At 37.6% G+C, this 23,456-nt stretch overlaps 1 protein-coding gene across 1 annotated transcript in view; it reads right to left on the reverse strand.

Annotated features, from left to right (window-relative positions):
* Window positions 1–400: 400 nt before the first annotated feature.
* The window catches only part of LOC120285683, a 28,103-nt gene continuing 5,047 nt past the window's right edge, over window positions 401–23,456 (reverse strand). The window contains exon 3 of the mRNA XM_039298331.2: window positions 401–573. Within this exon, the coding sequence (XP_039154265.1) occupies window positions 514–573 (60 nt within the window). The 3' untranslated portion in view covers window positions 401–513. The remainder of the gene's footprint in view (window positions 574–23,456) is intronic.

The raw sequence follows: 23,456 nt of genomic DNA on the forward strand, positions 1-23,456 counted from the left end.
CCGTTCACTGACCCTTAACCGTATTAATATCACTTTAGCTGCTCACTTGACACACAACCGTTCGGCTTCGCGTTAAGTGATCTACTGTGAGGAGTGTGAGAGGAGTAACTTATGTTAAGTTATACAATGTTTAAATGATAAGACACATTTTTGAGTTATGTCTTCTACTCATGTCTTTTGGGGCCCAATTTATGGATTTTATAGGCAACCTTATCGTTTGCACTTCCAGCTTTTTGGCAATATTATTTATTTAAATATGAAATTTCAAATTGTTATATGGTTATTATATTTATCTGTGGGCAGATAACCGCCTTTAACAGCGTCCTGAGTGCGACTGACCTGATAGCACATATATCCATTTGGGGTGTCGAGCATAACACAATCACAACCATACTTTATATGAGATGGATACAAACATTTTTTTATTTTTTGAATAAATTTACTAGGTCATTGAATACAATGTTAAACTATAATAAGATACATATTTGTGCCATTCGTGGTTATATGATTTAATTACTTCATGTCCTTTGCAGCTTCAGAATATTCTCGAATAAGTGTAGTGATTTGATAGGCCTGCAATAAAAGAATAGTGCATTTAGAAAATTAATAAGTAAATATTGGAAAAAATGTGGAATGGAATGTAATAATTAGCGGCTATTCGATCTGGATGTATCAACGTCCTTATTTAAGTCGCGAGCTCTGACACGATTTCCACAAAAACGGGCTACGGGGCTAACGAACGACAGGACTAAGGGCAAACAAGGACATAGCAACTTATTACGACAGAAGATGTTATGCATTCTTACATAACATAAACATAACTAACATAAAATGTGATCCCTATAAGTATGCTACACAACGTCGAACCTCCGACGACGCACAACATTATAAACTTTAATTAAAAACATAGATTAAACTTAAAAACTGACAGTACATTTTTCTGGATAGGTTCATGGGGCTTATGTATAAGGATTGATCACACAAATTATTAAAACTATACAAACTACTTCAATTTATTAAGAGCAGATTTTTGTTTTTTCCTAGCCTTAGTAAAAATTTTTAATGCCATGCTAAGGCTAGGGCACTTTCCAAGGCAATGGAAGCGTGCACGTAATTTGGTTTCAGGAAGTCCCACGGCTGCCCTGAACAAATACATCGACTGGTAAACCAGGTGACGCATGGCTTCGAGCTCAAACTCTACACGGTCGGCGTCTTTCTAGACGTGAAGCAAGCGTTTGACAAGGTGTGGCATGAGGGCCTTCTATACAAGATTTTATTTTTATTTTTTTTTACTTTGCTTTTTTATTTATTGAATCTTCTTGTATAAGAACTAACAATAAGTTTAAAAATCTTAACTATAACAAGTATTTTTTGAACAGTTGTATTATTTTTCCAACTGTTCTATGATTAAACGGCCCTAATAATTTATTCGCTGGGTTGGTAGGTCCTTTCGCCGGAGACGGGAACGGCTGCTGAGCTGGATTAGACCTCGCGCTAGGTGGTTGGGGTGCGTGTAAAGCTTGCTATGGAATTTTTCCTTAAGTTCCGTGATTGCGTTGGTAACTGATGGGATATTTAAGTCTCTTTGGATGTTTTCACTCCGAACGTACCACGGTGCCCCAGTGATGGTTCTCAGAATCTTTGATTGTGCTCGCTGTATGATGTCAATATTGCTGTTGCTGGCATTGCCCCATAACTGTGAGCCATAGGTCCAGATAGGTTTCAATATAGAATTGTAGAGCAAGACCTTGTGATCTAGGCTGAGCGGAGAACCAGAGTTGATGAGCCAGTATAAGTTGTTGGCTTTGAGTTTAAGTTGGGTTTTTTTGGCTTCAATGTGCCTGCGCCATGTGAGTCTTCTGTCAAGGTGTACTCCTAAGTACGCTACCTCATCTGCTTTCGGGAGTGGTATGTTGTTCAACAAGAGCGGAGGACAGTCTTGTCTGTTTAGCGTAAACGTCACGTGCTTGCATTTTTGCTCGTTTACTTTTATTCGCCAGTCAGAGAGCCACTTCTCAATGTCGATGAGGTACAGTGCCAACTGTGCTGTAGCTTGGATAGGGAACCTTGAACGGCTAAGGATAGCTGTGTCGTCGGCAAATGTGGATACCGTTAAGCGACTATTTGTAGGGATGTCGGCTGTATAGATGAGGTATAAGGTTGGCAAAAGAACGCTGCCTTGGGGGACTCCAGCCTCAATTGTATGATCAGTGGAAGTGGCAGTGTTGCACCGCACTGCAAACTTTCTGTCATAGAGGTAAGACTTTAGAAGTTTGTGTGTGCTTTCGGGTAGGGATGTTTTAATTTTAAACATTAGGCCGTCGAGCCAGACTCTGTCGAATGCTTGGGATACGTCTAAAAATACTGTATACGGCCGCTAGTGTAAGGAGAGTGTTGTCATCCAGCTGAATGTTGATAGATGTGGCCTGAAGATGATTTTCCGCAAATTCTTTGTAAAAGTGGTGTTTCATACGGTTCCTTATGAGTATGGCGGTGCCACCGTGTGCTTTTCCGTCGGGATGATTTGTACCGTAGAAATGGTAGTCTCTTATTTGAAAATTGTATTTGCTTGTGAGATGAGTTTCCGAAAGAAGCATTACGTCGATATGCTTCTCGTGTAGGAATTGAGCTAGCTCAAGTTTGCGCTGTGAAACGTCATTGGCGTTCCACGTAGCTATGCGAAAGGTAGCCATTATTTATTTGATTGTTGGGCTACAAGCATTTGTATCAAAAGGTTTTGATTACGCATCATGTCTTGAATGGTGGTCTTCATAAATGTCATAAATTCCATCATGCTCTGTTGTAAGGCTTGCATCATAGCTTCAGTTTTTGTTTCCTGCTGCGCAGCTGGGTTATAGTTTTGTTGTGTGTCTAATTTTGTGTGCACTTCTTGTGGAGTTCGGGAATTTTGGGTTGGAGGCGTCATACCTGATTTTAAAACGTTTGCAAATTTTGTCTTGTTAGTGTTGGATGTAGGCCAGGGAGCGAAACTTGCTGCTTTCAAGAAAATTACTTCAGGATTTGTCTCTGATGGTATCAGCGTAGCTGTTCCTTGGTGTGCCCGCGCCGTGTTCATTCTTTTGTGAAGACGGATTGTTTCTGTTTTTGATATTGAACACGCTTTTGGCGTAAAATCCCTTTTCCTTTAGCGCCTCAGTTATCTCTTCGGGCGTAACATCAGACTCAATGCCCTACAGATCTACTTGCAGGCCCTTGCTGCTTTTAAGCTGGTAGGTGTAGATACAAGATGAAAGCTCTCCTTCCTGCTCCCTACTATGCCATCCTGAGATCGTTCGTCTCTTATCGGACTTTTAACGTTGCAGTGCGTGATGCTCGATCTATCCTGGAAGAGATTCACGCAGGAGTTCCACAGGGAAGTGTTCTTGGGCCCTTCCTGTACACCCTGTACACTGCTGACATGCCATCTCACGCAAACAACACCGAAGTCCCCCCGGCTCAGCTGCTCCTGGCCACTTACGCCGATGACACTGCCATGCTGGCGTCTCATCCTTTCTTTCCGACAACATCTTGGGAAAACAATCACTGTGACTTTTTTGTGCTTTCTGCTTGTATTCTTTGGCGTGATCCGTTGGAGGATTTTTTGATTGGTCGCCCAGTTGACCTAGCTGTGCCTCGACTCACAGCTGATTGATCAGCCAAGGAAAAGCAAGAACACAATGTTTCACCTTATATAAAATTACTGTAAATTTGAAAAAGCTAACTATAGTTAGCCGGCGAGCCCAAATGGGTTGAATTAATAGATAAGAAGAACACACAGGGGCTTCAAGACTTAATAAATAAATTAAAAAAAAAAAAAAAAAAAAAAAACTTTATAGTCCTAGTACTTTAAGGCGTGGTCTTTTATTCTGTGTTTCTTACCACTGGTGGGGGAAAACAACAGAATTTCTCGAAGGACCAAAATGTTCACACTTTAAACTTGTGCGTACACTTAATGAGTTCAATTCGGGTGTTTGAATCTAACTGACTCGCTGCTGCGAGGGCTTCGCCTTTTATTCATTCTTACATAGGTTCTTATCATCTAATGATATAATGCAGCGCTTGTAAGACGCCGCAGTCTGCGTTGGTAAATGCAGCTGAGTTTTATTCTGAAATCTATGTTTGAGGCCTCCCGCATGGTCATATTTCTTCACACTCCGTCAATAGGCCGCTGCAATCGTACTTATCTGTAGTTGCCACTTATGCTGTCCCGTGACATGTTTATTGCAGCCCATAAATAGAACATATTTATAGTTTGCCTACTTATGTCTAAACACATATTTAGACAGCTATAATAGTTGTTTCGTGGTTTTCTTTAACAGTTTCCTTTTTATACCTAGGCGACAATTTGGATCCTAGTCTAGTATTGATTTTGACGAATATTTCGTCACCTCTTTGGTATGTTTTTAGAGTTTTTCTATTTTTGTTATGGTATTCCAAGTTCGTTTTTTGCTTTTCTTTGAGTCGGTCAATGTTATCTAGTCGAGTCTTTTCGTATTGTTCTGGATCAATTGTGATTGTATTTCTGAAGAACATTTCTAGTGGCCGTTGATTTGTAACAGAGTGGAATGTATAATTGTATTCATAAATTGCTCTGTCTAAAAATATCTCTGACAGTGTGGAATGGAATCTTTCGATTTGACCATTTACTGTGCTTTTATAAGGGGGGCAGTGAAAATTCCAATTTTAAATTGATCTGTGATTATGAATTTTATTGAAGCTGAGTTTAGGGATTTTTCATTGTAGAAAATAAGTTCTCTCAAAGGGGATCGGATATCTTCTATTGATTTCGATTTTATGACTCTTCCTTGCGTCAATTTGGAAAATTTATCGATGGCTGTTAGGACTAGTTTCCCTTCTGTTGAATAGATGTCTATATGGATTATTTGTCCTGGATATTCGGCAATCGGAGTTTCTTTTAATTTGGGATTTGGTGGGTGTCGGTCATATTTCTGTTCTTTACAGGTTGTGTATTGTTTCACTAAATCGTATATTTTTTGTTTCATTTTTCGGAAATAAAATGTTTCGGACAGTTAAGTTTTATTCTCTGAGGCATTGCGAAGGGTTCTGTTATGTGTCTTAAGGACCTCTTCTTCTTGCCTTTCCACGCTTTTTAAGTCTTGTACTATTTTTTGTGAAAATCTTATTTTGAAGGTATTGAAGTGTGATAGATGGGATTTTCCCCATTATATCTTCTGTAGTGTTGATGCCATTGATAACCGAGGGGTTGAGGTATTTCTTTAGTATTGACGTTAGTTCATTAGAGTCATAGTTTTGTCGATATGTGTCATGTCTGTGGAATGTGGGAAATGGTATGCTGAATTTGTAATTTGGAATTTTGCTTTATGGATGAATATTTGGTTTTTAAACACATTAATTGGAGCTTCCACACTTGGTATTAGGTTGTGGCTAGAGCTTTCGTCACTGTGTTGGGTACTAACTGAACTAATTGAATTTAACTCTTTTGGATTTGTTTTCCGAGATAGGGAATCTGCTCATATGTTATCTTTTCCTGGTTTGTACAACAATTCGTAGTCAAATTCCTCAAGATGGGCTTTCCATCTTTTAATTCTAGGGTTTCCATTTCAACTACTCAATGAATGTGTAAATATTTTTACTTTGGCTCTGGCATATAAATAGTTTCTTAGTGCCTTAAGGGCCCATGCTATGGCCAGCATTTCTTTCTCATTAGCCGCATAGTTTTCTTCTGCTTTCGAAAGCAGAAAGATATGGGTTGATTGTTTTGGGATAGGACGGCACCTATTGCGATATTAGATGCGTCTGTGGTGAGGTGAAATTCCTTTCTGAAGTCAGGATACTTTACAATTACTTCGTTTGATATTAATGAACTGTCAATTTTCTTAAAAGCCTGCATTGTTTCTTGGTTGAAGTTAGCTATTTTAATCATTGAAGTTTTCTTGCTGACGTGTCCATCGACACCTCTTAGCATAGAGGTCAAAAGCTTGGTGAGCTTTGCATAGTCCCTAATAAATCTTCTATAATAGCCTGAGAGACCTAAGGACATTTCAAAGCCAATCCATTTAACATACAAAAACTCATACTTTTCATTCAAAAAAAAACGGAGTTATACCCCAAATTTGGAAAACAAAAAGGCAAATGTACATAACAAACACAGCAATTATTTAGCCAATTAGATATTATTAGATTAAGATTCAATACCATTGTAAATCAATATAGCTGTAGGCCCTGTAGCCAGTGTTAAACTTTTTAATTTAGTCTAGTGTTGTAAACTATTCTATCTATCATAATAAATAAATAATTGGTCAAAATTATAAGGGAAGCGTTATTTAAAGTGAAAATAGTTTAAGTCCAGAATTTAACTAAATTGCATTTACCGATGATACCTGTAACAACCTGTTATTTTAATAAACAACACACGGTTCGGTTTATCAACATATTTATTTCCCTTCACCTAAGTATGTTTGCTTCCTTCGCCAGAGTCAAAACTAAACTAAAGAGTAATAATGAATGTTAATAGAGTACAGTCATAGAGCGAAAGCGCGAGCGCGAGAGAGAGAATGTTGGCCGTCGATCTTCGCTCAGCATCATGGTGGTGGTTCCCGCAATACCGATGATGTGATAAAAATTGTAAAAACAATTTAAGAAAATAATACCACATATTATGTAACAATAATAATTGTAAAAAATAGAACCGGCACAGAACTAGTTGCCCACATTATACCCTTTAATGATAGCCCAAGCAGAGACATTTTTTTTTTTTGCTTGTTTGACCAAGTAAATCGAAGCATTCAAATGCATAATGTTTTAGCCACGTAGGAAATTCAAATAGAACGAATATATTGGATGAAATATTAAACAAGTCTGGTTACATAAAAGTTCAAAGTGGTCGATTATAATAATCAGAACAAATAGAAGCACAAAAATCCAAGTGGAATAAAAAACGGCACTTATGTGGTAAATCAATAATTTCACAGTGCATAGTTGAGGCTCTCATACGTGAGCTTGGTGAAGTGTACCGCGTTAAACGGTGTGAAAGATCGACTCAAAGGGCTTGCCAACGGCCAAGTTCGAGTTCGAGCACAGCTCAATATCGACGATCCACTGGCGTGTCTAGTTGTTAGACTGATGTCGAACAAGTTGCGCTAACTGTTCTAAGCGAAGAATTGGTTCAGCGGCACTCGTGGCGTGGTTGGCTCTCTCCATACCAAATGTTGTTGCAGATTGATTTAGCCGGCGAATTTTATTCAGGTCGTATGAGCATGCATGGTTTATCAAATTAACAACAACCAACATATAAACAAAATATAATAGATTTCATAAATAAATAAATAAATAAATAAAAAAAAAAAATAAAAATAAAATACTTTTCTATTTTCCCTCTCTCTCAGTACACATATATACATAAAAATACTTAAATTCATGCATATATAATTAGCTGTAAGCCCCGTAGCTAATGCTATACTATCTAAGTCTGTCCAGTTTTGTAAACTATTCTATCTATCGTAATAAATAAATAAATAAATAATTACAGTTAACACAAGGACTGCTTATCCATCAACAACAATAAAACGCACAACAACCAACATCGAATTAATTAAGAACACACACTAATTATGTACACATAAATACAACACAAATACAACATTTAATTAACATATCTAAAATCTAAATCACACATTTTCACAAACTCTGAATCTAGTATTCAAGGATTTTTCTAGAGTAAATGTCTAAAATTGCCAAAGTAATTAAACTAATTCCCGCTACTAGAAGTAGGAGTCGTTTGAGTGCTAGTTTGTCAGACGTTAGAGAAGATCAGTGTGCCTTAACGACTTTAACTAGCCCTTCGATAGTCACCACAATGAATTCTTCATCAGGGTCTTCCTCATCACCCCCTCTTATTTCCCCTCAGGATTTGTCAGTCCCTAAAGATTTCGGATGGTATTCGATACCTTATCCTTATCCCTTATGAAGGAAATCCGGCTACTTTAAATGATTTTATTAGCAATGTCGAGGAAATACTCCTCCTGATTAGAGGCACGGATAAAACTCCGAAAAAAAAAAATATTTTTTGAGAGCTATAAGGAACAAAATTAAGGGAAAAGCAAATGAGTTGTTAATATCTTCCAGCATAGGATTAAACATTAACATAGATAACATTAGAGAGGCCCTGATAAATAAATTTGCCGACAAAAGGGACGAAGAAGCCTTAAGTTTCAAATTACACGGACTGGTCCACAAGAAGTTGCCAGTGCAGGAATTCTACGATCGAATTCTAGACTTCAGGGCAACCTACGGAAGAATTGTGGAAAACACTGGAATAGAATCGTTAGCACTAAAAAACAAAAAGGATTCTTTCGACAAAACTTGCCTGTATACATTCATACACGGCATTAAGGGCCCATTAGGGGCCACTGTGAGAACTTCCAAACCTAGAAGTCTCCAGGAAGCCTATGATGTGGCTATTAAAGAAAGGGACATTTCTCATTTCTCTCATTTGCATGAGAGAAAATTGGTCTAAACAAACTCAAACTTCAAAACCAAATTATTTCAACTATACTAGGAAAGATTATCGTAAATACGATGGACCTCGGGACGAAAGAGTTAATAGAAGACCAGACTTAGACAGAAATCTCAGATCTAGGGATCAGCTAGGCCTAGAGAGTACGACAGATCATTTAACAAAATGATGGCTATCATGCCAAGAGTAGAGGACAGAAAACAGTATGACAAGAACAATCAATACCCGCGAAATTACGGAAATTCTGAACAACAAAGACAAATATCACTTAACCACATACAAACTACAGATGAACAAGAACTACACAATATGGAGGACGGAAATTTTCAACTAAAAGCCTCGTCGGACAGATAGGGTATGTAGAAAAATTTAAAGTCGGAAGCCCATTACTTTACATACTACTCAACTTCGATTATAGACCACTAAAACTCCTAGTACACACGGGTGCTACTTCTTCTTTCATTAATCCAGAACTTATTGAGGAATATAACCAAGTGACGCTAGAAACACCAATTTTAATCACCAGAGCCTTAGGCTCCCACAAAATAAATAAAATGACTAGAGTTAACCTATTCACGGAATAAAACTGCAACGATACTTTTCCATTATTACTTTTCAAATTTCATAACTATTTCGACGGCCTTATTTTTATTATTTTTTTTTTTCGTCGCACGGGTCGCACGGCCACACATCCCGTCCAACCGACCGAGGGGTGCTGCCGTGTATCGTACGGCTCGATTCGCGAGAAGTTTGACGCGGTATAGAAAAGGGAAGAGAGATGAGGAAATGAACATAATGTAAAATGACTCCAAGAAATATTAGTGTTAGTAGGATCTAATTATGTACTAAAAAAGTTAAAATTGATTGCTTTAAGAGCGGCAGAGAGTCAAGATTACAGATAATAGCATAAAGCCCATTATAGTCAGAACATAATACTCTGTAATGGTCATGCAACTCATAGTTGGATGTACAATGATTTAAGATAACTCAACTTCACCACGATCAAGCTTACAAATAAAGACTGTTCCAAGCATCATTCAACGGCTAGCTAGGGAAGGTAAATTCGTTTAGGCGACGCAAGGCAAAAATGAGGAAGGTTTTTTGGACCGATTCAATGCGGTCCGAGTGGACTACGTATTGTGGACTCCAAACAGGTGATCCATACTCAAGAATCGGACGGACTAACGAAACGATCATCAAATTCCTTAGATCACCTTTTTATAAATCCAAGCACACCCTTGGCCTTTTCGACAATATTCGAAATATAGTCAGAAAATTTTAGTTTAGGGTCCAGAAGTTCTGTCCAAAGGGCACCCACTTAGAGTGTAAGTCGTGCGTATTGGGTTGACACGACAAAAGGTCATAACTTTACACTTGGAGCCATTTAAATTTAATACGTTATCACGGCACCATATTTGAAATCGGTCTAGATCGGATTGTAAGTCCAAATGGCTCGAAATGTCCTTGTGCTGGAGGCATAATTTAACATCGTCTGCGTACATAAGTACACGCGAATGTTTTATTATTAAGGGGAGGTCGTTAATGAATAAGGTAAAAAGAAGCGGAACAAGTTGGCTCCCTTGTGGGGCACCGGATGTGACTCGAAGAATACAAGATAGAGAATTTTTAAAGAGAACTTTTTGCATCCTGCCATTAAGATAGCTTGATATCCAATTTAGAAGATCAACAGCGAAACCTAATAAATCAAGTTTCCTTACTAGAAGGTAATGTTTAACAGAGTCAAATATATATGAAGGAATGACTCCTTCCATATATGAGGGAACTGTGAAGATTCCAGAGATAAGGTAACAGTTTCAGTAAAGTCTTGCACAAGGCTTCCGCACAGAATCTGAGCACATATAGGAATGAACTCATTGGATAAAATCCTAGGGACAATAAACATACCATGTAAAACATTAACTACACCCAATTTCACGTCAACAAGAAAAACGTAAAGCAGAATTATTCAGCATAGAAAAAGCGTCTATGAAATTGGTAATGCTACAAGTCACACTTAAGGAGGGTACATTTTTATGCGAAGACCAAATCATTTCTGAAAACATGTTTATTACCGGTGGTCTATATATGGCCCACAACTATTATAGTTGTATGGAAGTAGTAAACTACTCTAATAAAGAAAAAATAGAGGTAAATCATTTTAACACAGACGAATTTCTTAGAGTAAATAACATCAAAGACTATGGTAATATAGACTCCGACACCAAGATAAGGACAAATAATAACTTACGCTTAGAACACGTAGGCTTTGAAGAAAATACTGCATTTAAAGAACTATTAGAACAATTCCCTAATATATTTTACAAAGAAGGGGACAAATTAACGTTCACCAATGTAGTCAAACATCAGATTAAAACAACTGACCAAGTACCGGTACACAAAAGACCATTCAGATACAGCCCTTCAGAAAAGACGGAAATAATTAGACACAGCTATTCACTCTGGAGCGCTCCAGTTTTCGTAGTTCCCAAGAAACTGGATGCCTCAAACCAAAAGAAGTAGAGACTAGTTGTAGATTTCACGCAGTTAAATGACAAAACAGTCAAAGATTGATACCCAATGCCACAAGTTAACGAAATCTTAGACAAACTAGGTAGAGCCAAGTATTTTTCGGCCCTAGACTTAGCAAATGGTTATCACCAAATTGAAGTAGAACCTATCGATAGAGCAAAGACAGCTTTTTCCGCTGTGGGCGGACATTTCGAGTTTATCCGAATGACATTCGGCTTATCCAACGCACCTGCAACCTTCCAAATGGTGATGGATAACGTTTTGTCGGAATACAATGGCAATTTCTGTCTGATCTATCTGGACGATATAATAGTATTTTCAAACTCTTTGGGGAAACATACTTAAATTGAATCTTCAAGAGACTCACTCGGGCAAACTTAAAACTTCAACCTGATAATTCAGAGTTTCTTAAGAAAGAAATAGAATACCTTGGCCATATAGTGACTGAAAACGGCGTCAAGCCGAATCCAAAGAAGTTCGAACGATAAAAGCCTTCCCTATACCCAAGACCAAGAAAGAAATGAAATCTTTTTTTGGCGTTGTTAGGCTACTACAGAAGGTTTATCAGAGGATTTGCCAAGATCACGAAGCCAATAACTCTACAACTTAAAAAGAACTCGGACGTGACTATCGACGAAAATTACACTAAACCATTCGAATTTTGCAAAACACTCTTATGCATCCCGTCCAACCGACCGAGGGGTGCTGCCGTGTATCGTACGGCTCGATTCGCGAGAAGTTTGACGCGGTATAGAAAAGGGAAGAGAGATGAGGAAATGAACATAATGTAAAATGACTCCAAGAAATATTAGTGTTAGTAGGATCTAATTATGTACTAAAAAAGTTAAAATTGATTGCTTTAAGAGCGGCAGAGAGTCAAGATTACAGATAATAGCATAAAGCCCATTATAGTCAGAACATAATACTCTGTAATGGTCATGCAACTCATAGTTGGATGTACAATGATTTAAGATAACTCAACTTCACCACGATCAAGCTTACAAATAAAGACTGTTCCAAGCATCATTCAACGGCTAGCTAGGGAAGGTAAATTCGTTTAGGCGACGCAAGGCAAAAATGAGGAAGGTTTTTTGGACCGATTCAATGCGGTCCGAGTGGACTACGTATTGTGGACTCCAAACAGGTGATCCATACTCAAGAATCGGACGGACTAACGAAACGATCATCAAATTCCTTAGATCACCTTTTTATAAATCCAAGCACACCCTTGGCCTTTTCGACAATATTCGAAATATAGTCAGAAAATTTTAGTTTAGGGTCCAGAAGTTCTGTCCAAAGGGCACCCACTTAGAGTGTAAGTCGTGCGTATTGGGTTGACACGACAAAAGGTCATAACTTTACACTTGGAGCCATTTAAATTTAATACGTTATCACGGCACCATATTTGAAATCGGTCTAGATCGGATTGTAAGTCCAAATGGCTCGAAATGTCCTTGTGCTGGAGGCATAATTTAACATCGTCTGCGTACATAAGTACACGCGAATGTTTTATTATTAAGGGGAGGTCGTTAATGAATAAGGTAAAAAGAAGCGGAACAAGTTGGCTCCCTTGTGGGGCACCGGATGTGACTCGAAGAATACAAGATAGAGAATTTTTAAAGAGAACTTTTTGCATCCTGCCATTAAGATAGCTTGATATCCAATTTAGAAGATCAACAGCGAAACCTAATAAATCAAGTTTCCTTACTAGAAGGTAATGTTTAACAGAGTCAAATATATATGAAGGAATGACTCCTTCCATATATGAGGGAACTGTGAAGATTCCAGAGATAAGGTAACAGTTTCAGTAAAGTCTTGCACAAGGCTTCCGCACAGAATCTGAGCACATATAGGAATGAACTCATTGGATAAAATCCTAGGGACAATAAACATACCATGTAAAACATTAACTACACCCAATTTCACGTCAACAAGAAAAACGTAAAGCAGAATTATTCAGCATAGAAAAAGCGTCTATGAAATTGGTAATGCTACAAGTCACACTTAAGGAGGGTACATTTTTATGCGAAGACCAAATCATTTCTGAAAACATGTTTATTACCGGTGGTCTATATATGGCCCACAACTATTATAGTTGTATGGAAGTAGTAAACTACTCTAATAACGAAAAAATAGAGGTAAATCATTTTAACACAGACGAATTTCTTAGAGTAAATAACATCAAAGACTATGGTAATATAGACTCCGACACCAAGATAAGGACAAATAATAACTTACGCTTAGAACACGTAGGCTTTGAAGAAAATACTGCATTTAAAGAACTATTAGAACAATTCCCTAATATATTTTACAAAGAAGGGGACAAATTAACGTTCACCAATGTAGTCAAACATCAGATTAAAACAACTGACCAAGTACCGGTACACAAAAGACCATTCAGATACAGCCCTTCAGAAAAGACGGAAATAATTAGACACAGCTATTCACTCTGGAGCGCTCCAGTTTTCGTAGTTCCCAAGAAACTGGATGCCTCAAACCAAAAGAAGTAGAGACTAGTTGTAGATTTCACGCAGTTAAATGACAAAACAGTCAAAGATTGATACCCAATGCCACAAGTTAACGAAATCTTAGACAAACTAGGTAGAGCCAAGTATTTTTCGGCCCTAGACTTAGCAAATGGTTATCACCAAATTGAAGTAGAACCTATCGATAGAGCAAAGACAGCTTTTTCCGCTGTGGGCGGACATTTCGAGTTTATCCGAATGACATTCGGCTTATCCAACGCACCTGCAACCTTCCAAATGGTGATGGATAACGTTTTGTCGGAATACAATGGCAATTTCTGTCTGATCTATCTGGACGATATAATAGTATTTTCAAACTCTTTGGGGAAACATACTTAAATTGAATCTTCAAGAGACTCACTCGGGCAAACTTAAAACTTCAACCTGATAATTCAGAGTTTCTTAAGAAAGAAATAGAATACCTTGGCCATATAGTGACTGAAAACGGCGTCAAGCCGAATCCAAAGAAGTTCGAACGATAAAAGCCTTCCCTATACCCAAGACCAAGAAAGAAATGAAATCTTTTTTTGGCGTTGTTAGGCTACTACAGAAGGTTTATCAGAGGATTTGCCAAGATCACGAAGCCAATAACTCTACAACTTAAAAAGAACTCGGACGTGACTATCGACGAAAATTACACTAAACCATTCGAATTTTGCAAAACACTCTTATGCAATAATAATAATAGGAGCAGAAGGAACTATAGGGAATGATAGACCAATAGCATATGCTAGCAGAACATTGTCAGAATTATGCTACCATAAAAAAAGAACTACTGGCAATAGTGTGGTCAGTAAAGTATTTTCGACCATACTTATTTGAAAACAAATTTCTGCTGATCACCGATCACAAACCTTTGGTCTGGTTAAAAATTTAAAAGAACCCAATTCCATGCTAGTAAGATGGAAACTCCAACTCTTAGAATATGACTGTGAGGTCATTTACAAAAAGGGCTCTCAAAACGTGGTTGCAGACGCATTAAGCTGAATTGTCATAGAACTCAGCACGAATGAAACCAGACCAATCACTCTTGACAGAGAAATTTTAAACTGAAACAAGCCAATTAATGAGTTTGCAATTCAAATCATATTAAAGAATGCGGATTGCGCAATCGGCAAAATCAGACGAATCATTTCCTGACCTCTTTTCGATAATAAAACAATAATAGACATAATAAAAACGGTTTTAAAGCCAAATAAGACCACGGACACAATCTTCGAAACATTACAAAAAATGTATATGTCGGAGCGCGACTCTTCGCATTCCAGAAATTCCTTCTGTGATTTCATATTCTGATGAAATTGTAATATTGCGGTAAAGTTCTGTCGAGCGCTGCGGCAGAGGCACGAACAGCCTCTGCAGCTGAGTGAGGTCCGATCGGATTGTCATAAATAGTGTGTTAGAGAGAGATGACAATGTAGTGCACGCCAGTGTGTATAGACATTAGAGAAAATGATGAAGAAGGGACATGTAAGAAGATCCCTTCAGTGAAGTTTGACTGGTAGAGTTGTTCGGAACTTGCTGCGCGGCCGCACCAAATCACAAAGTGAATAAACGAAATTTTATTTTATTTATTTATTATGATAGATAGAATTAGTTTACAAAACTAGACTAACTTAGATAACATTGGCTACGGGGCTTACAGTTATATTTATTTACAATGTTATTATATCTTAATTTAGTTTATATCTAATTTGCTAACTAATTGCTGGCTTGTTATGTACAATTGCCTGTTTTGTTTTTAGATTTTGTGGTATAATTTGGTTTTTTTGAGGAAAAGTATGAGTTTTTGTATGTTATCTGGATTGGGTTTGCTAAGAAGGTCTAGGAGGGTTGGTGTTGTTAAATATATCTTTTTTGGCTTGTAGGAGGGATGGGCATGAGTTTAATAAAAAGTTGATATTATTTGTGTTTTGGATTGAATATATTGCTGATAGGGAATCGGAACAGATAATAAATTTGCCTCTTCGGTTTTTAATAAGATCTATTGCTTCTAGGATGGCGATTGTTTCGGAGGTGAGGACGGATGAATATGGAGGCAATATGCCGTGTTTCAAGACGTCTGTCTCCGTTGTAATGGCGAATGATATTGTGTAATTAATTTTTGAACCGTCAGTGAATATGAAATTATGTGTTTTGAGGTTATTCTTTGTGTGTTCGTATAATTTTCTGTATTGATCTGGAGATGTTTGTTCTTTCTTATGGATTCTGAGTTATGTGTCTATTAGATTGGGGAGGGTCCATGATGGCCTGTATTTATGGAGTTTTACTGGTTTGTAGAGTAGATTAAGTTCTAGGCTAAGCTTGATTGTTCGGTCTATTATAGGTGCTTTTTTCTTTTTAGTTTTTTAATGCTTAACAAACTTATGTATTGGTGTGTTTTTGGAGAAGATTAGGTTTTGGGATAGTTTGGCTATTTAAAGGTCTCGATTCATTTCTAAAGTGGGAGTATTCGATTCGTAAAGTAAGTTATTTATTGGGGTAGAGCGATAGGCTCCGAGAGCTAGACGGATTGCGGAGTTAAATGGTGTTTTTATTTTGTTTAAAATGCTTTTGGGAGCATGGCCGTACAGAAACAACCCATACTCTAGTTTGACTATAACTGTTGCCTTTGCGACATTAAGTAGTGTATGCGTGTTGCAATTAAATTAAAGACTAAATAGGCATTTTATTATATTTAGCTTATTGTGTAGTTTGGGTAGAAGTAAGTTTATGTGTGTGTTCCATTTGTATTTGTTGTTTAAGGTCATTCCTAGAATTTTTAAGGAAGTAACGGTAGGAATTCGGATGTTGTTGCAGCTTATCTTCAATGTACAGTGGTAATTTCTGCATATGTGGAGGTGTTGACATTTGGATAGGGATAGCGATGCTCCTGAGAAGGAGCACCAATTTTCTATATCGTTAAATAGGTTGTCTAAGTTGAAGTTTGTATTTGTGTTTTTGTTGAAATTTATTATAAGGAAGAAGTCGTCGGCGTATGCATTAAATTTTATTTCTTTATGTAGGGATATGATGTTAGATAATTTATTGAATGCTATGAAGAATAGTATCACGGATATGGGTGAACCTTGGGGTAATGGGTTTGATGTATGCGGACCGACGCAGACAGTAACTTTCCTATTACTCATAAAGTTTTTAATGTACTTTATTATTTTGGGTCCCGTTTTCCATTCCTGCAATTGCTGAATTATGGAGTGCACACCTACTCGATCGAAGGCTCTTTAAAAATTAAGAGTGACGTGGGAGGTGTGCATTTTTGACTTCGTCAACGTTGACTTCGTCTAAATAGAGTAGACAGTTCGAAGTCGATTTGCCTTTTTTAAATCCGAATTGGTTGTCGTTAATTAGATTGTTATATGTCACTAGCCACCAGAGTCTTTTCGCTATTATTTTATCAAGTGTCTTTGCTACACATCAGTTAAGAGAGATGGGTCGGTATGAAGAAGTTTTAGTTTTGTTGGTGTTCGGCTTGAGGATTGGGATGATTAGACTTGTTTTGTAGGCTTGTGGTATGTGGCTATTGAATATTTCATTAGTTTTGTTATTCTGTTTTTTGTTGTGCGGGAGCTATTTTTGATCATTTGATACGAGATTCTATTTAGTCCTGGAGCATATCCTTTTAATGTTTGTAGTGCTGAGCTAAGTTCTAGATAAGTTATGTTCTCTTCTATGGCTTGGGCTATTGGAGAGGGGGTATAGTGATGTAGTTTATTTCTATATTTATTGTCCCGGAACTCCTTTGAAAAGTTCCAGTCGCCGGAGAGGTCAGAAAAATATTGTGCAAATATGTTAGCAATTTCGTTGCTAGACAATGTAGTCCTATTGTTTTCTGGGTTTGCGATGGCATGAATTGGTTTTACTGGGATAAGTCCGCAGAAGCCTTTTATATTCGCCCGTATGGTTGAGGTAAAAGAGCTGGAAGCTTCTTTTTTTATCTTTTTTAATTCGAACCAAAATTTTGCGTCAATAGTCTATAATGTTTTCTACTGTAATTGTATTAAATTAAAATTTAAATTTTTTCCAGGCAAGTTGTATTTGTTTTCGTAATTGGTCGAAGTGTTTATTGCACCATGGAACCCTATATGGATGTGTGTTAGGTGAGGTTTGTGGGATGGAAAGGCTTGCGCTAAAAAGAATAATTCTATTGATTTGAGCGGCGTCTTTGTTTACGTTGTGGGAGGTGGGCTATTTCTTGTTAGTTTGTTAAGTGAGTGCGTTGAACTGTTCCCAGCTGGCTTCTTTGAGTTTAAAAAAGGGTCTGTAGAATTTTTGTGGATTGGTTGTTGGGAATAGTGTTGTGATAATAGGGAAATGGTCGCTACCATGAAAATCGCTTAGTATTTCCCACTTGTCGTGGGGGGCTAGGTGTGTGTATGTATTGTGTGTTGAAAAGTGTGTGGGAGATTTGTCGTTAAACAGAATAAGGTGCTTGTTGTCAATGAATCTGAGTTATTTTTCCTCATGTATTTGTTGTTGGGGAGCCCCAGGATGGGTGCCATCCATTAAAATCTCCCGTAATTAGAGAGGGTGTTTGTTGTATATTAAATGTGTTATGGAGAGTCTGGTTAGTAATATTTTTGGTCGGAGAAATGTATATGGAAAATATGTTTAATTTAAGTTTAGATTCTATATTTATGGCTATTACTTCTATATCGATAAGTATGTTGAGTATTGAGTATTATGTATTGTATTGACTTATGCACTAGTAGTGCTACGCCCCCAAATCTGTTGGTGGCAATATTTGTTAATAGTTTGTTGGGGTTGGAATGTTATTAGTGTATTGTATATGGAGGGGAGTATTTTTGTGAGAAAATTAAAGCTTATAACTTAACTTAAAGGTCGTGTTAACGGTTTAGGTTTTGTGTAAAGTTTAGGGTTCTATATGGATTCGCTGTCGATGTTGTTAGTGTGCTTGTTTATGTTTAGAGCTTTGGCCCTTAGTTTCGATGCTTTAAGGTTTATGGATAGGTTATTGGACTTATCTTTCGGGAAGATTTTTATTTTTAGGTCTTATGTGAGTTGTGATGAGTATGCCGTAGATGTTTTTCTGGTAGGTGTGTAGTCGGTATCCATGTCTTCTAGTTTGTCGTAGTCAGTGGTGGTGTTGGTGTTGGTGTGGTTGGTTGGATAGTATGGTTGTTTTGGCTGGTCCAGTTGTTGGTGTCTTAGATGAAGTGTTTTGTGCTTCTGATGTGGGTGTGTGGTGCGGCTTTTGGTGTTGTGATTGGGTTGTATTTGTGTGAATATTAGGTGACAGAGTATTTGTTGTCCTTTGGGTTGTGCCGTTTGTAAGTCTTTTGGTATAGGTGTTTTTCGTTTGGAAGCCGTGACGTTCGAAATATATGTGTTGGGCAGTTTTATGGTAAACTTTTTGTGTAGTTTTAATGGCTGTTAATTCCTGGTTTTTTATGAACGTAGGGCATTTGCGGTCAATTGGACTGTGTTAATGGTCAAGTTCTGGGTTGTTTCGGCAATTTAAGCAGTTCTTTTCATTTGTGCATTTTTCTCCGTCGTTTGTGTGTTTTGTTTCTGAGCAATTAATGCAAGTTTCTACACTTTTGCATATGGGAGTTGGATGACCGAAGCGGAGGCATTTTTTGCATCGAAGTGGGAGTGGGATATATTCGGACTGTTTCGTAACCGATTCATACTATCTCGGGGAGCTTATGCGATTCAAAGGTTATAATTATTAGTCCAGTTTCAACTAAGGTGATGTTGTTGGTGTCAGAGTTAGAGTTGGGGTTTTGCCGTTTCATTATTTTTTTAACTTCAGTTACTTTTTGTGGTTTTAGTTCTTGTAGAATTGTGTCTTCGTCGATGTGTCTAAGGTCGTTACAGTAAATAACTCCATTAGAGAAGTTTAATGTTTTATGTTCACTTGCTGTTACATCCACATCTGCAATTTTTGTTAGTTTTGTAGAGGCGACTGAAGCAGTGGGTAATAAGATCTAGATGAATAATCGATAGTGGGCTTGCGGTCAGCTGTGACATACCAATGTAAGGTCATACCAGATGCAGTATGAAGTAGCTGGAATATACCAGACGGGATGCAACCCTTATAAGCTGCACCCGATATGCTTGGGATAATTCGGTTATCGGGAAAAAAGTGTGGTTCAGCTGATCGTGATTTCCGCCGATGGCCTACACCTCGGCTTGTGTTTCCTGTTTGCTTTCTTTTCGAATAGAACAGACGATGAGTCAAGTTGCGAAAGTGCGAAAAGTTGTAACTTGCGGGCATAAGTATTTTCTTGTCGCGGGAAATATTGTAGTACGGCGTTTCTTCGACAATATTGGTGGGCGAGATAAGTCCGGCGCGTGTTTCCCGTCAATAAAAACGAAATATTTTTTTTAAGCCGAAGAGATCGTCGTTTGGCGCAGCCATCTCGCCGCCGCTTTGTCGCCAGACCCCAGTTTCGACTGAGTCAATCAAGGGCAGGAGGGTCTTCGCTTGGCAGCTTTTACGTATCCGCATCACTTTCCTGGTCCCATGGTTCGACGGGGCCGCCACCGGCGGGCAGAAGGAGAGACGATAACTAAGCCAGGCCGTGAAGTGGAGCGCCTTCCCAGCGAGGAGTAGCGAAGGACCAGCCGCAGTAGCAGGACCGCAACCGCCCCTAAACCGGGACCCTAGGAGGATTGTTTAAATAAAAAGCCAAAAGGCAACAACTCCGAAAGTGAGGTTAAAAGCGCGAAAATTTAGCGGGATTTAGTCCAGAATGCACAGTGCCCAAATTGAAGTTAAATTTAGAGTGCGACTGGTAGTCCAAAATGGACATTAAAAATTAAATTTTAGCGAGTTTAAATTGATCCAAATTCTGAATTTATGCGGGAAACGCTAAATATCTGAGCTAACCTGTACTCGAATGTATTAATTCCCGAACCGCCATCTTGAACGTAGAGAGAGAAAGAAGTTAAATTTTTTTTCTGATGTATTTTAAGTTTAACAATAAGCTATACAAATGTGTACTCGAGTAGGAGACTCAGTCATGCTGTTTTGTAATTTTTCTTGCATTTAAATTGAATTCCCATTAGTAGTTTAAATTTTTATATAGTAGGAAAGCTAACCTAAGCTTATCATTTCTTTAAGAAGAGTTCATTTTCTGAGAGTGCTCCTTTGAATTTTCTAGTAAGAATTCATGAGAGTTTGTTCGAAGTCGTGTAATCCGAAATTATACCGTCTCGAAGTAGTTGCGCACTTTCGTTTCAGCTCATCTGCGCCGGGAGATCGATCTTTCGCCGAGGAGTGAAAAGTTAAGTGAGTTTCATTTATAAAACTTTATTTTATTATTGGAAATATTCGGTAAAGTACACCGATAAAATTTTACTGGAGGTCATCATTTTTATGGCGTACCACGTATCATTTATTTTTATACACACTGCTAATAAACAATTGATCCTAACGGAGTGGCGAAAGCTGCCGCTTGAATTATAAAAAAAAGGAGAAAATCTAACCGAATTTACTCGCGGCTCACTATCAAACAAAAAATTTGTTTTTGTCTTCTCTTTAATAATTCTTTATAACAATAAAACAAAAAAAAAAAAAAAAAAAAAAAAAGATACACAAAAAAATTATGGAAGATTTAAAAAAATGCTTTATTCCTTTTCATAAATATATTTAGCAGCTAGTAACTTTAACTCTTTAATTGTAACGTTCTTGAATAACGACTTAAACCTTCCTTTTCTGATTTCGCAACAGAGGAAACCCTTGCTTTAGATTCTTTTGACTTACTCTACTTTGTATTTCCATACTTGCTTGCTTCCTTTAGTATGTACTTATTTTTAGCTATAAATATTGTTATTAATTATTAAGCGACATTGAATATTGAAAATATGAATTTCTAAAAACCTAAATACTGACTCGGCTGATGTTTCTCCGGACGTACGGTACTGAAGGGACCACTAAAGCCATGCTCTTAAGGAAAGTGGCCTTAGGTAGGGTAGGGCAATACGCGAACACGATTCCACTAGTGTTTCGCAGGCTACAAAATTCTCAAACTTTTCCTCCTGTTCTAGAACTGTCCGCTTCCGAAGGTATTAATTTGCTTCCTCCGATTTTGGATACTAGCTCCTTCCTTTAGTTGTTGTTGTAAACATGCTCAATTTCTTGGTCTTTTTCATTATGGCATGTAACGAAAAGATATCTGTACAAGCAAGACCACCACACCCAACGCCATGAGCTAGAGCCGGCCTCTAAAGCGTGCACCCGCAAGTACAGGTACTCTAGACTTCCATCACTTTAATTCGTTAGACGTTACAGTTTTAAGAGTTTTCTGGCTTGTAATTCATTTTTGGTTTTTATTAGCAGGTTGCCGTCTCTTGTTCGCTTGCATCCCTCAACTTCTCCTCCACAGGCAAAGTCCACCGATTTTTTTATGATGACTGGTGAAGTGCTTTCGAAAGAGTTGTTGTCCTTTCTTTTAATAATTATAAATTTAGGTTCGCCTAATTGGTATTGGTATGTTTTTGAAGTAGTTTTGTAAATGTTTGGTGGGTCTGTCATGATTGTTGGTTAAGGGCTTGAGCCCGGGTTGGCGGTATTGTTGTTTTTGTTGTTGAGTTTTTTATTTTCTCTTTGTGGTTGATATTTGTTTATCAAGATTTTGCTAATAAGGGTTTTAGGCTTACGCGAAGCGAGGATTTACACTGAGTGGCACGACTTATCTCTTCGGAGGTTGAAGTGGTACTGAATAAACGAAATGGATGAGACTACTATTGCCGACATATACAACATTTTTCGCCCCACACAAATTTTATAAAATTATAAGATGCTCAACCTTTTTAAAAGAACTTCAAACTATATAAGAACAAACAGAATACATCTCTGACTACCATGTCAAAAATAATCATATAATCGACGAATCCTAATCACATCAAGCGACATGTATACTGCCCATGTTTGAAAGAGAAAATAAGCCAGTTTATAAATCGATGTGACATTTGTCAGACCCTCAAAAATGACAGACAAGTTCAAAAATTAATATTTCAACTAACAGAGACACCAAACACACCACTAGACATTGTACACAGAACTCTGCAACCAATACGGAATAACGTTTACCACTTAACTTTTTTTCAACAATCCAATAGCAATGACCCAGTAGAAAGGCTACATTCATCTCTGACAGAAATCTATAGGATAATTTTCGAAAAGAAAAAAGCCTTAAAGATCAATCTAGACCACGATTCAATTTTAGCGGAAACCCTTACAACGTATAATAACGCCATCCATTCAACCACAAATTAAAGCCACATGAAGTTTTTACAGGACGAACCCACATTTTCGAACAGACCTACAAGGCTGATAGTCAGCAAGACTACTTGAGAGAAATGGACAGTTTTCGAAGCAAACTGTATGCAGATGTCAAAGAGGAATTTGAAAAACAAAAATTAAGTAAAATTCAAAAACTAAATAAAGAGAGAGTAGTGCCGAAACCGGTACAGGAGGGAAACACAATATTTTCAGAAAAGAAAATAGAAGGAATAAACTAACGCCTAGATTTACCAAACATAAAATAGTTAGTGATAACGGAGTGACAGTTACTACAACTAAAAATCAGAAGTTACACAAATCTAAAATTAAAAGAATTACTAGACGAGACAATATAAAAACTATAAAAAAAAACTATGCTCCATGTTCAACATGTAAAGGAAAATACCCCCTAACAGAAATAAAACTGGGAGAAGCAAGGAGCATTAAAACAATAAGTTCAATGGCCCACATAATAGAACTGACCGGATTGACAAATAACTGGAACGACTTTGCAGCAAACTTAGAAAACTTATCAGAGGAGGACTCACACGACTCGATAACAGCCCTACAACGGAAAATAGAACAAATAAGGAATAAGATTCAGTCCTTGACCTCGAACCAAAGAAAAAAAAGAGGGATAATAGACGGTCTGGGT

This window comes from Drosophila simulans, unplaced genomic scaffold (assembly GCF_016746395.2).
Source record: "Drosophila simulans strain w501 unplaced genomic scaffold, Prin_Dsim_3.1 Segkk87_quiver_pilon, whole genome shotgun sequence".
NCBI lineage: Eukaryota > Metazoa > Arthropoda > Insecta > Diptera > Drosophilidae > Drosophila > Drosophila simulans.